The sequence below is a fragment of the Mobula birostris genome, chromosome 20 (assembly GCF_030028105.1).
Source record: "Mobula birostris isolate sMobBir1 chromosome 20, sMobBir1.hap1, whole genome shotgun sequence".
Lineage (NCBI taxonomy): Eukaryota > Metazoa > Chordata > Chondrichthyes > Myliobatiformes > Myliobatidae > Mobula > Mobula birostris.
The window spans coordinates 3,374,151-3,386,596 of NC_092389.1; the positions used below are offsets into that span (position 1 = coordinate 3,374,151).

General features: G+C 39.9%; 1 protein-coding gene across 2 annotated transcripts in view; it reads left to right on the plus strand.

Annotated features, from left to right (window-relative positions):
* Positions 1-12,392, plus strand: part of dpagt1 (dolichyl-phosphate (UDP-N-acetylglucosamine) N-acetylglucosaminephosphotransferase 1 (GlcNAc-1-P transferase)) — a 33,528-nt gene extending 21,136 nt beyond the window's left edge. The window contains exon 10 of one of the 2 annotated variants that reach the window (XM_072283880.1): positions 12,316-12,392. In XM_072283880.1, coding sequence (XP_072139981.1) covers positions 12,316-12,387 — 72 coding nt within the window. In that variant the 3' untranslated portion in view covers positions 12,388-12,392. Of the gene's footprint in view, positions 1-2,039; positions 3,869-12,315 lie in introns of those variants that run through there. The other variant, XM_072283881.1, reaches the window with a different exon arrangement.
* The last annotated feature ends 54 nt before the right edge of the window (positions 12,393-12,446 follow it).

Genomic DNA, 12,446 nt, shown 5'->3' on the forward strand with positions numbered 1-12,446 from the left:
GCCAGCTAAGAAGCTCATCTAAGCTAGTTCCATTTGTCCACATTTTCCCATATGGTCACGATGGTTGCTGGCGGAACTGGAGCCAGGTGTGAAGGAACAGCAGGCTCTGACATGTGGGCGCAGCCGTGACTTGACCCGTGAGCAGAGAAACAACAGACTTCCATGTAGAGATGGAAACAAGAGGTTAGACATAGGAGTACCAACAGAGCATCGGAGACACAACTGAGTAGCACTGCAAGACAAATCGTTCTCAAGAAACACAAGGACTCTGAAACAGTGCTAAGCGAGAGTCCCCTTTAAATTATCATTGAATGCAGGAAATCTGTGCCGGTCACAATTAACTTGATAAGATTAAACAGAAAACACCAGGGTCTTAACAGCTCTAACAATTAGTAAATAGAGTGCTCAAGAAATCTAGTAGCTCAATGCTCTATGGCAAGCCGCAAAGGCCCACAGGGCTCATGACAGTATTTCCTTTGCTAAGGCTGTCACTTGATGGCCCAGGAGGCCCTGTAGAACTTGAGAAGGGCTGGAAACCCTGGGTCAGGCATGATGCTCTCAAGACAGGCTGGAAAACTCAGGAACATTGTGTATATGGCTTGGAAACTTTGTATTCCATTGCGCATATGTCTCTGAAACATTGTGTTGCGCAAATGGCTCTGAAACATTGCGTTGCGCATATGGCTCGGGAGCATGGAAACATGGCATTGCGCATATGGCTCTGCATTGTACATATGACTTGGGAACATAGCATAACATGGGAGACCTTGTGAAGCTTGTCAACCCAGAGGACCTCAGTAAAAATCGTGAACATAAACTGGAGAAACTCAGAATGAACACAGCCTTTGGGAACACTTGGAATGCAGCCTTCCAGAACATGAACTGAGTAAAGAAGGCATCCTCACCTCTAGCCGACTGGTGTCAAAGCCGCTGTAGCATCCCCGTTGGTCAATTGTAGTGGAGACTGACTGTCACGGTGGTCGCTGGCATGACTGGACCCAAGTGCAGAGGAACAGCAGACTCCGTCACAGTGGACTCTGGCAACGACTCAACCCAGGTGAGGGGGAACAGGAAACTCCCAAGAAGAAAGGAAGACAACAGGTTAGACATGGGAATACCAATAGAGCATAAGAGACATGACTGAGCAACCCTGTGAGACAAATCATTCTCCAAAAACACAAGGACTCCGAAACGGTGCTAAATGAGAGCCCCTTTAAATAATAATAAAATACGGGAAACCTGTGCCGATCACAATTCACTTGACAAGATTAAACAGCAAACACCAGGGTTTAACAGCTCGATCAATTAGTAAATAGAGTGCTCGAGAACCTAGACGCCCAAAGCTCAATAGCAAGCCGCAAAGGTCCGCAGGGCTCATGACACCATATCCCTCTAGACCTTGTCTGTCCATGATTTTAAATGTCGTCAAAGCACCTGCCTCAACCACTTCCACTAGCAGCTCATTCCATACATTGATTATCCTCTGGATGAATAAGTTGCCCCTCAGATTACTGCTAAATCTCTCCCCTTTCACTTTAAACCTCTGCAGTTGTATGATTTTTATACAACTCTATAAGATCATACCTTATTATCAAACATTCCAATGAATGAAGTCGTAACTTGCTCAACCTCTATAACTCAGTGTCTTGAGTCCTGGCATTATCCTCACGAAATCTTTTCTGCATTCTTTGCAGCTTAACAGCACCTTTCCTATAGCTGAGTGACCAAAGCGAAATACAATATTCCAAAAGTGGCCCCACCAATGTATTATACAATTCTTATCGTTCACTCTTTTCTGAACAGTTTGCCGAACTCTAAACAGCAGCGGTCCATGTTTCTGTACAAGTTTACTGCTAATGCAGTGCTTGAAGCCAGTGGAGAGCAACAATGATATCCAGACCCCACTGTAGGACCATAGAAACCTTAACCTGCTTGCAAATTGAGCTTCATTTTTGCTTATCATTCAAAGTTGGGCAATTTAAAATTCAGAATGTAATGATATTTGCATTTTAACCTATATATCTTTAATAACCCCTCAGGTCTCAGGAAGTGTGTTTGCTTTTCTGATTCGTTACCACCTGGTCCGCTGGTTTTACGACGTCTGATTCTCATTCTCAAATATTTGAAGCATGGTTATTCCTCTGGGGAGTTATTACTCCAAGCTGCCTATCAGAGCTTGCTGGATACAGGAGTATCTGTTGATTGCTTGGTTGGATATATTGAGTTGGAGTTTTGTTTTATTGTTAGTGCACTTCATTGTTGAGTAATGTTGCTGAAAATTAGTCTTGGAAAAGTAATGCTTAATTGTTGTGGGCATTGAAAGAATCAGTGATAGAGAATGTTTTTATAATTTAAATGAACTGATTAAAATAACGTGACAGTGTCTCCAAATGGTGTGGAGACAATTTCAAAATATTTTTTCTTGAATGATGCACTTCATTATGTTGCACATGTCTTTACCATTTGTTCCTCTAGAATGTGGTGCAATATCATAGAGTTTGTTACTGTAAAGCAAAGCCTTTCAGTCCTTTGAATCCTTTGTTTTAACTTCAAGGTGACTTGCTCAATTCTAGAGATTCTAAGCTCTAATTACCATTGACTATGAAGTCAGGTGAGCTTTTGTGTTATTCCTGTTCTCCTTTAGCATTCTTACTTCGTCCTTAAAAGATCCTGTCCAAATGTTGATGATAAAGATTTTGGGAAGTTTTCTGAGAAGATATCTGTGTGTCTATACGAACAGACAAACAGATGGACTATACTAACAGAAAGTGCATCTGCATTCCTGAGCCTTTCCCTGAAAGTCTTGCAGCTTGAGGTGATATTTGGTAGCAACTCCATTAGGAGGATGCATGCTAAGTAACATACCATGGTACTAGTGTGTTCCCTCATGACCACTGATTTGAAATAGGAAATTTGCAGTGTGGAATTTGGTGTGTGAAACTTGTAAACTTGGTCAATGTTATAGAATGCCAGTGATGCTTACTAAATCCCCTCAGGATGGATTGGATAACGAAAGGCAAAGCAAATCAGTCTCTGTAATGTTTGAACATAGTGTTTTTTTAAAAAAAGGAAGTTGCTATCCTACCATCCTCTTGCTGTCAATAAGCTGTATGTTATGACCCTGATTTCAGCATCAATACTCCAAAGAAATAGCTGCCAGTTTAAAATAAAAGTAAAGCTCTGCAGATTTAAAATAACAAAATTCATGGAAACATTCAGCAATTTCTATGTCTTTTGAGTAGAGACAAACCATGGAATAGTAATTCACTTTATCTCTCCACAGCTGTTGCATAACTTGCTGAAATTGACAGTATTTTCTGTTTTTATTACCATCCTAGAAAATAAATGACTATATATGAAAACTAGAAGGATGGGTAAGAGCTGGGTGGACAACACTGGGTAAAGTCCTAAGCCATTCAATAACTTGAAAAATCAACTGAATGAAAACGCACATCAAATTTCTTGTCAATTTTCATCACATTTCACTTTCCTAATTTACATACTAAAACTTTACACAGTTATTTAAACTACTATTGATAAGAAACAGAAATCCTATCATCCAGATGTTTTATGTGTTCAAGGCAAGGATAAAATGCTGTCACTGGACACTGAAATTGACCCAGTCAAAACTACTTAATGTTTAAAATTTCCTAAATGTTTGTTATCTTGGTATGACCTCAATTATGATAACTGGAAAGATAAGTGAATAATGTATGAGAGAACATTTCAATTTTTATACATTGTATGTAAAATAGATGATGTATATGTGTGTGTAACTGGGAATGAGATGCTCTTAAGTTGATAATATAAACTATGGGTTTGAGAATTGTGATTTCAAGAACCAAATAAAGATGAGAATTTAACTACATATACTGGACGTAAGACACATTTATGAATTCTAATTCAAAACTTAGTCTTTTTCTTTTATGGACGTGAAAGAGGAAATTAAACCTTTTGTTTACCAAATGTCTTTGGAATGCACATACACTGAACTGCTGGGAGCATTTGTGCTCAAGATATTGTGACTTGGCAAGATTGATGCCACTGAACCACAGATGCTGCAAAACACCTGGTTCAAACTTAATCTTGCTGTTAGATGGTGAGTTTGTACATAAGGCTTTAACATTAACATCCATGTTCCATTGTCAATATTCCAAATAACTGGCTTGCCTATCAGAAAAATGTAATTGAATTTTTGCATGCAAGAATCATAGGTGCAACCTTAAAGTAAATACATTATCAAAGTACATCTACAGTTGCAAGAGAATGTTCATGAACCCTGTGCAATTACCTGGTTTTCTGCATTAATTACTTGTAAAATGTGGGCTGATCTTCATCTAAGTCACAATAATAGACAAACATAATCTGCCTAAACTAATAATACACAGAAAATTGTACTTTTTATGTCTTTATTGAACATATTGTTTAATCATTCACAGTCTAGGCTGGAAAAATGTATGCGAACCTCCTTTAGCAGCAATAATCTCCACCAAACGTTTCCTGTAGCTGCTGATCAGACTTGCACAATGGCGAGGAGGAATTTTAGACCATTCTTACATACAAAACTATTTCAGTTCATCAGTATTTCTGAGATACCTTGCATGAACAGCCCTCTTCAGGCCATTACAAAAGATGAATTTTCTTCTTTTTAAACCATTCTATTGTTGATTTATTTTTGTTTCAGATCGTTGTCTTATTGCATCATCCAAATTCTATTAGGCTTCATGTGACGGATGGCCGCCCTGACATTCTCCTGTAAAATGTATTGAAACAATTTTGAATTCATTGTTCCCTCTACGATTATAAGTGGTCCATGCCCTGAGGCAGCAAAGCAGCCCAAAACCATGTTGCTCCTTCACAATGCTTCACTGTTAGGATGAGGTTTTGGTGTTGGTGTGCCTGCCTTTTTCCTCCAAACGTAGCCAAAAAGTTCAACTTTTGTCTTATCTGTCCACAGGACATCATCCCAAAAGTGTTGTGGAACATCCAGGTGGTCTATTGCAAACTTAAGACCTGCAGCAATGTTTTTTAATTTGTAGAGCAGTGTGTCCTTCCATTGTCAGAGACTTTAGCAAGTTCTAGAGATTTCTGCAGGTCTTTTTCACCTCCTTCAACATTGTACAGTGTGCTCTTTGTGTGACCTTGCAGGACACCCATTCATAGGGAGAGTAGCAAAAGTACTGAATTCCCTCTATTTGGAGGCAATTTCTCTCACTGTAGATTAATGAATACTTGGGTCTTTAGAAATTCTTTTGCAGCCTTTTCTGGCTTCATGCATCTCTAAGGTCCTCTGAAACTTGTTTTGATTGAGGCATCGTGCACATAAACAGATCTTTATTGAGAAGAGCAGGCTCTGTTGGTAACCTGACTTTGTGTCTTTTTTTACAGGGCAGGGTACCTCTACAATCCACACCTCCAATCTCATCTCATTGATTAGAACACCTGACTCCAAATAGCTTACCGCTACAGAGTTCCACATATTTTATTGAACCTAGACCCTGATTGTTTAAATGGTGTTTACAGTATTGATGAGAAGTAGAATTGTTTGTGTGTTATTAGTTTGAGCAGATTGTTTGTCTATTATTGTGATTTTAGATGAAGATAAGGACCACATTTTATGAGTAATTAATGCAGAAGGCCAGGTAATTGCAAAAGGTTCACGTACTTCTTGCAACTGTACGTCACCATATCATCATTATTTGCCATGTCATATGTCGTGGGCAGTCATGGTCTTGTGACCATGATGGTTCCTGGCAAAATTTTCTACAGAAGTGGTTTGCCATTGCCACCTTCTGGGCAGTGTCACCAGATTCATTTTCTTGCAGATATTCATAGCGGAACAAATAAATGCAATAGAATCAATGGAAAGACTACACACAAAAACTGACAACCAAGGTACAAAAGAAGACAAACTATGCAAATACAAATAAATAAATAAATAAATAAATGAAGTTCTCGAGTCCATATATTGTGTTCAGTGTTGAGGTGAGAGATGTTATCCACATTTTGTTCCTTGATTGAGGTTGCATCAATGATTCTAGTGTTTTATCTTCAAAGCAACAAAAATTTAGGATATTGATTAGCCAATTAAAATGAAGAGGACACCCCTTGTGTCCCAGAGGACTGCTTACAGCCATAGATTTTTTGAAGCTCTAAGAGTATCCAATGACATGAGTATCAGGTGGAAAGTGGGCAAGGCACAAAATCAGCCATGATCCTGACTGTAATATTGAAAGTTTGTGATGCAGAACTAGCCACATCTCTAGCCAAGCTGTTTGAGTCAAAGTAAATGTTATTGTCAAATACTCAAGTACATGTAGGTACAGGGGTGTAGTTACAATACTGGTGCCTACCCGACAATGGTAGTTTGCCCAGATATATCCTGTTAGCAAAAAACAGGACAAATCTGATCCTGCTGCTTCAAAAACAAAGTCAAGTTTATTATAATATTCACAAGTACACGTATGCATAGGTGAAATGAAAAGCTTACTTGCAGCAATGTCACAGGCACATAGCATCACATGAACAGCATTCATAAGAAAACATATCATACAGAATGTTTACAAGAAAGAATACAATGGAACAATAGAAACCACCTAAGTCCCTTTTAGTGCAAAGTGATCAAAATGGTCATAGTGTTGCTAAACTCTAGTGGTTAAGGTTTTGTCGTTTGGATTAGGGACCAAATGATTGAAGGAAAGCAGGTGTCCTTGAACCTGGTGGTGTTTTTTCCCCCAAGAGAAGCTTACTCTAGAGCCAAGGCAAATCTCCAGCACATGGTGAGGGAGCTAAAGGATTCCTGGTAGATTGAGAATGCCCTGGAAAGCCAGAGAATGGCAGACTCTGGTGACACAAGAAGCCTCTTCAGTGCTACCAAAGCAGTACGTGATACAAGTTACTTCAGATTTAAACCCCCTGCACTCAAAGGATTAGAAGAACTTACTAAAGGAACGGAAGGATATCAGTAATTAATGGAGAGAGCACTTTCAAGAACTTCTTGACTGCGACAGCACTGCTAACCAAATACTCTGAACACCTGAGAGAGGAGACACGGGGATTGCAAGACAAAGGGGCTTCAGCTGTTTGTATCTCCTACCTGATGGTAGCTGCAATTATAGAGATTATAATATGTATAGTGATTTATAGATTTTTATTATGTATCGCAATGTACTGCTGCGCAAAACAACAAATTTCACAAGATATGCCAGTTGGTTAAGATATTATTGATTTATGCACGCTTTTTATATTTTGACAGCTGATTAAAAGTCTTAATGGTATCCCTGCCATTGATAAATTGTCTGCCCTCTGACTCTGAGATTGAAAATTAAGATATCAAAATTATAGCGAAAGGTAATTTTTATCTGCTGAAATTGTTTTAAAAATGATAAATTCTGCCAAGTTATCTGTAAGGAAATAATTGATACCAAAATAGTGATTTGAACATTTCACTATTTAGTATTTGAAAATATGATGGAGTGTACCATTATTCACTTTGGTGCCCAAAGCAGAATATTTTCAAGTGGTGACAGAATGGATGCTGATGTTCAGAAGAGTTAGATTTCGTTGTATACATGTTATTAAATGCTAACATAGTTGCAGCAAGCAATGAGTAGGACATAGATTATTTTATCTTTATAATAAGAGAAGTTGAATACATGAGTAAGGTGGTTTTAGTGGGACTGCACCTGCAGCTTTATATCATTTCCTTGCTCAATTTTATCTAAAAATGGATGTATTTGCAAGGTACACAATACACTAAACATTTCTTAGAAAGTTTTCAAGATCAGTGGGTTTGCTGTACAAGGCAAGGGTGAGCCTGTATACTCTTAAAATTTGAAAGAATGAGAAGAATTCCAACTGAACCATACAAAATACATACAAGGAAACACATTCTTACAAAAGGATCTATTGCTTTCCCGATGGATATGACGAATAAACTCTTCTCGGGCTTCCAGCCAGGTACAGGTATCGACTATAATTGATATCTCGATGACAAACTCTGCCATCTTCATCAGCATCATCCCTGAAGGAGATGGCAGAGTTTGTCATCGAAACATTGGTTATAATCGATACCTGTACCCGGCTGGAAGCTCAAAGAGTTCATTTGACGTACTTACAAAGTTTGACAGGCTGAATACATGAAAGATATTCCCCCAGATGAAGAATTTAGACTCGGGTCACAGACTTACAATAAGGAATTGGCCATTTAGGATTGACGTTAGGATAGACATATAGAACCATACAGCACAGGAACAGACTCTTCAGCTGGTGATGTATTCACCGAACACAATGCTGAATTAAACTAAATCTTTTCTGCCTCTATATCCCACCACCCTCTGGCCAAAGAAATTTCTCCTCATCTCCATTCTAAATGGACGTCTCTCTATTTTAAGGCTGTGTCCTCTGGTCCTAGATTCACCCACCATAGGAAACATCCTCTCTGCATCCACTCTATCTAGGCTTTTCAACATTCAGTAGGTTTCAATGACATCCTTCCTCATTCTTCTAAATTCCAGCAAGTACAGGCCCAGAGTCATTCAATACTCCTCAGATGTTAACCTGTTCATTCCCAGGGTCTTTCTCATGAACTTTCTCTGGACACACTCCAATGCCAGTACATTTTCTATTAGATAAGGGGACCCAAAACTGCTCAGAATACTCCAAGTAAGGCCTCACCAGTTACATCTTTGCTTTTACATTCTAGTCCTCGAAATGAATGCTTACATTGCATTTGCCTTCCTCAATGCCGACTGAACCTAAAAATTAACCTTTAGGGAATCCTGCCTCAGAGGTTTGTATTTTCTCTCCATTTAGAAAATAGTCTACCCTTTTATTTCTTCTATTAAAGAGTAAGACCATATAATTTCTGACAGTGTATTCCATCTGCCACTCCTTTGTCCATTCTCCTAATCTGTCCAAGTCCTTCTGTAGCCTCTCTACTTCCTCAAAACTAGTTGCCCCGCCACCTATCTCTGTGTTGTCCACAAACTTGGCCACAAAGCCATCAATTCCATTATCCAAATCATTGACTTGCAACGTAAAAAGAAGCGATCCCTACACAGACCCCTGGTGACCATTAGTCACCAGCAGCCATTCAGAAAAGGCTTTTCCACTCTTTGTCTCCTGCTAATCAGTCAATACTCTGTCCATGCTAGTATCTTTCCTGTAGTGCCATAAACTTTTGTTAAGTGCCTCATGTGCAGCTCCTTATCAAAGGCTGTCTGAAAATTCACTGATTCTCCTTTGTCTATCCTGCTTGTTACTTCCTCAAAGAATCCCAACAGTCCAGCTGAAAGGTTTTGGCCCGAAACGTCGACTGTACTCTTTTCCATAGATGCTGCCTGGCCTGCTGAGTTCCTTCAGCATTTTGTGTGTGTTCCTCTGGATTTCCAGCATCTGCAGATTTTCTCTTGTTTGTGATTCCAACAGATTTGTCAGGCACGTTTTTCCCTTAAGGAAACCATGCTGACTTTGGTGTTATCTCTCCGGTGTTAGTTTCCAGGATTGCAATATCTACTCTTGCTTCTCTTTTACTCTTTATACGTTTGTATATTTAAAAACATCTTTGATATTGTTGGCTAGCTTACCTTTGTATTTTATCTTTTCCACTCGTATGGCTTTTTAGTTGCCTCCTGTTGGTTTTTAAAAGTTTCCCTATCCTCTAACTTCCTTCTAATTTTTGTTATGTTATATGTCCTCTCTTTTGCTTTTATGTTGGCTTTGACTTCCCTTGTCAGATGTGGTTGCCTTTAGAATACCTCTTTGGGATGTGTCTATCCAGCACCTTCCGAATTCTTCTCAGAAACTCCAGCCATTGCTGCTCTGCCATCATTCCTGCTAGTGTTCCTTACCTATCAAGTTTAGCCAGTTCCTCTCTCATGCCTTTATAGTTCCCTTTACTCCACTGTAATTCTGATACATCTGACTTTAGCTTCTCCTTCTCAAACTGCAGGGTGAATTCTAACATATTATGATCACTGTCTCCCAAAGGTTCCTTTACCTCAAGCTTCATAATCAAATCTTGTTCATTACACAACACCCAATTCAGAATAGCTGATCTCCTGATGGGCTCGACCACATGCTATTCTTAAAAGTCATGTTGCAGGCATACTACAAATTTTCTCTCTCTTGGGATCCAGCACCGGCCTGATTTTCCCAATCTACCTGCATATTGATATCTCCCATAACTATCATAACATTGCCCTTATTACATTACAAGGATCATGAAGAAATACCAGATTAATACCATCCACAAGCCCATAATGAAGCTCAATTCAGAGATTATAAGGGTCAAAGATTACGCAGGACTCATGATAGCTGGCATTTACAGGATTCCTGTGAATGTGGAGCAGCTTATGTTGGCCAGATGGGATACATGGTGGAAACCAGAATCAAGGAGCACAGAAGGTGTATCTGTTTGGGTTACCTGGAGAAATTGGCGGCAGCAGAACATCGCATTTGCAATGGCCACAGGAGATTGACTTCGACGGCACAAAACTACTATGCCATGCCAATGGCCTGGTGAAGGAAGCCATTGAAATAAAACTAGGGGGAAAGAATTTTAACAAAGATTAAGGTCTCATAGTTTATTCATCATATATGCGGAGAAAGCACTAGATTCTTCATCCATCTTCCTTTGTAATTTGTAGCCCACATCCTGGCTGCAGCTAAGATCTTTCATCAGAACTGGGAAGGTCTTGGTTAGAAACATCGACTCTTTATTGCCCTTCTTAGATACTGCCTGACTTTCTGAATTTAACTTCATTTTCTGAATGTGGAAGATCAGCCATTGTTTTGATGAGTGATGAAAAAGGGTAGAACATAGAAATGAGATAATGTAATAAGATGAATAAGCTTATGCTGATACAGTCGACGAAGTTGGCGCTGCATATGAAAACTTTCATGGATCTGTTGAACTGAATGGCCTGTATCTGCTACCATTCTGACCAAAGCCAGAACCTTTCTCAAAGCTTAAAATATTGACTCCATTCGGACTCTTCCCCAGTAGGACCCACAGGCTTTATCCAATCAGAGACGTCGCCTTGCCAGCTGCTGATTGGACACCTCGGCCGGTCGCGCTTTCCACTTTTGCTTTCTGGTTGTGAATACGACCAATCGCCGACAAACGTCTTTAGTGCGGTTACCGGGGTTGAGTCGCTGCGATCCCCGACGACACCGTGAAACAGACCAGCTCCGAGTTCGCGGCTCCGGCGGTCTGTACACCGGAAGTGTTCTACCGTCGTGAGGGAATTAGCGGTGGCTGTATTCTGACTTCCGGTGGCAACTCAGTGTTAAGACCGAGGTGGGAATTGGGGGGTGGCGACGGGACTGTAAGCGGGGAGGGTGAGGTGAGGAGAAGGACGATGAGCTGTGGAGATAAGAGTGCGTGAGTCAAGGATCGTGGAATGAGGGGGCAGGGTGAGGGATTTGATGGGAGGTCACGAGAAATTGCAGATGCTGGAAATTAGTAGCAACACACAAAATGCTGGAGAAATACAGCAGGTCAGGTAGCATCTATGAAAAAGAATAAACAGTCGATGTTTTGGACCGAGACCCTTCTTCAGGACTGGAAAGGAAGGGGGGAAAGCTGCCAGAATAAAAAGTGGGGAGGAGGGGAAGGAGGGTAGCTGGAAGGTGAATGGTGAAGCCAGGTGAGTAGGAAAGGTAAATGGCTGGAGAGGAGTAAGAACTCTGGAGATGAGGGAACGTAAGGTTTGGGGATGTGAGATAAGGAGGTGAAACAGGATCGTGGTGTGATCAGGGATGGTCAGCGGGAGGAGAGAAGATGAGGTGAGGGGCACTGGTGGGGTTAGTAGAGTTTTGTTAGAAGTTTAGTTGAAGCTATGTTGGGGTGGTGTATGATGAGCATCAGTTTTCCAGGCCATTGAGTAAGCATTTGACTGTATAAATGTTATTTCTCTGTTATATAAAGGAAATCTTACTGTTTTGAGAAGAAGTTTATTATTGTTACGTGTACTGGGGTGCAATTAAAAACTTTTGCTTGGATATCATCTGGCAGATTGAGATAGTACAAAATCAATAACAGAATACAGAAGAGAAAGTGCAGTGCAGGTAGACAAAGTGCAAGAGCCATGGTGAGGTAAATTGAGAAATGAAGTAAGAAATAAGAATACCGTAATCTCATAATAGCGGGGTGGAAACAAGATGTTAAATAACATGGATGTTTTCAATGAACGTGGTTATAAATTTCACTGGCATGCAAGCTCTATATGATGTGAGTCTGTGTTACTTACTGTACCTGGGGGTTTAACTCTTCAGCAAATTGAGTAACTGTCTTTTCTATTATTTTCTTAGGTTATTTATTTAACCTTAACCTCACTGGAAAGTTGGATAAACTTGGTAGCATCAGTTGAAGCAAACCAGTAACTTGCAGATCTTTGCTTGGATTGAAAGAGGAAGAATGACTGAATAAAAATCAAGTTATG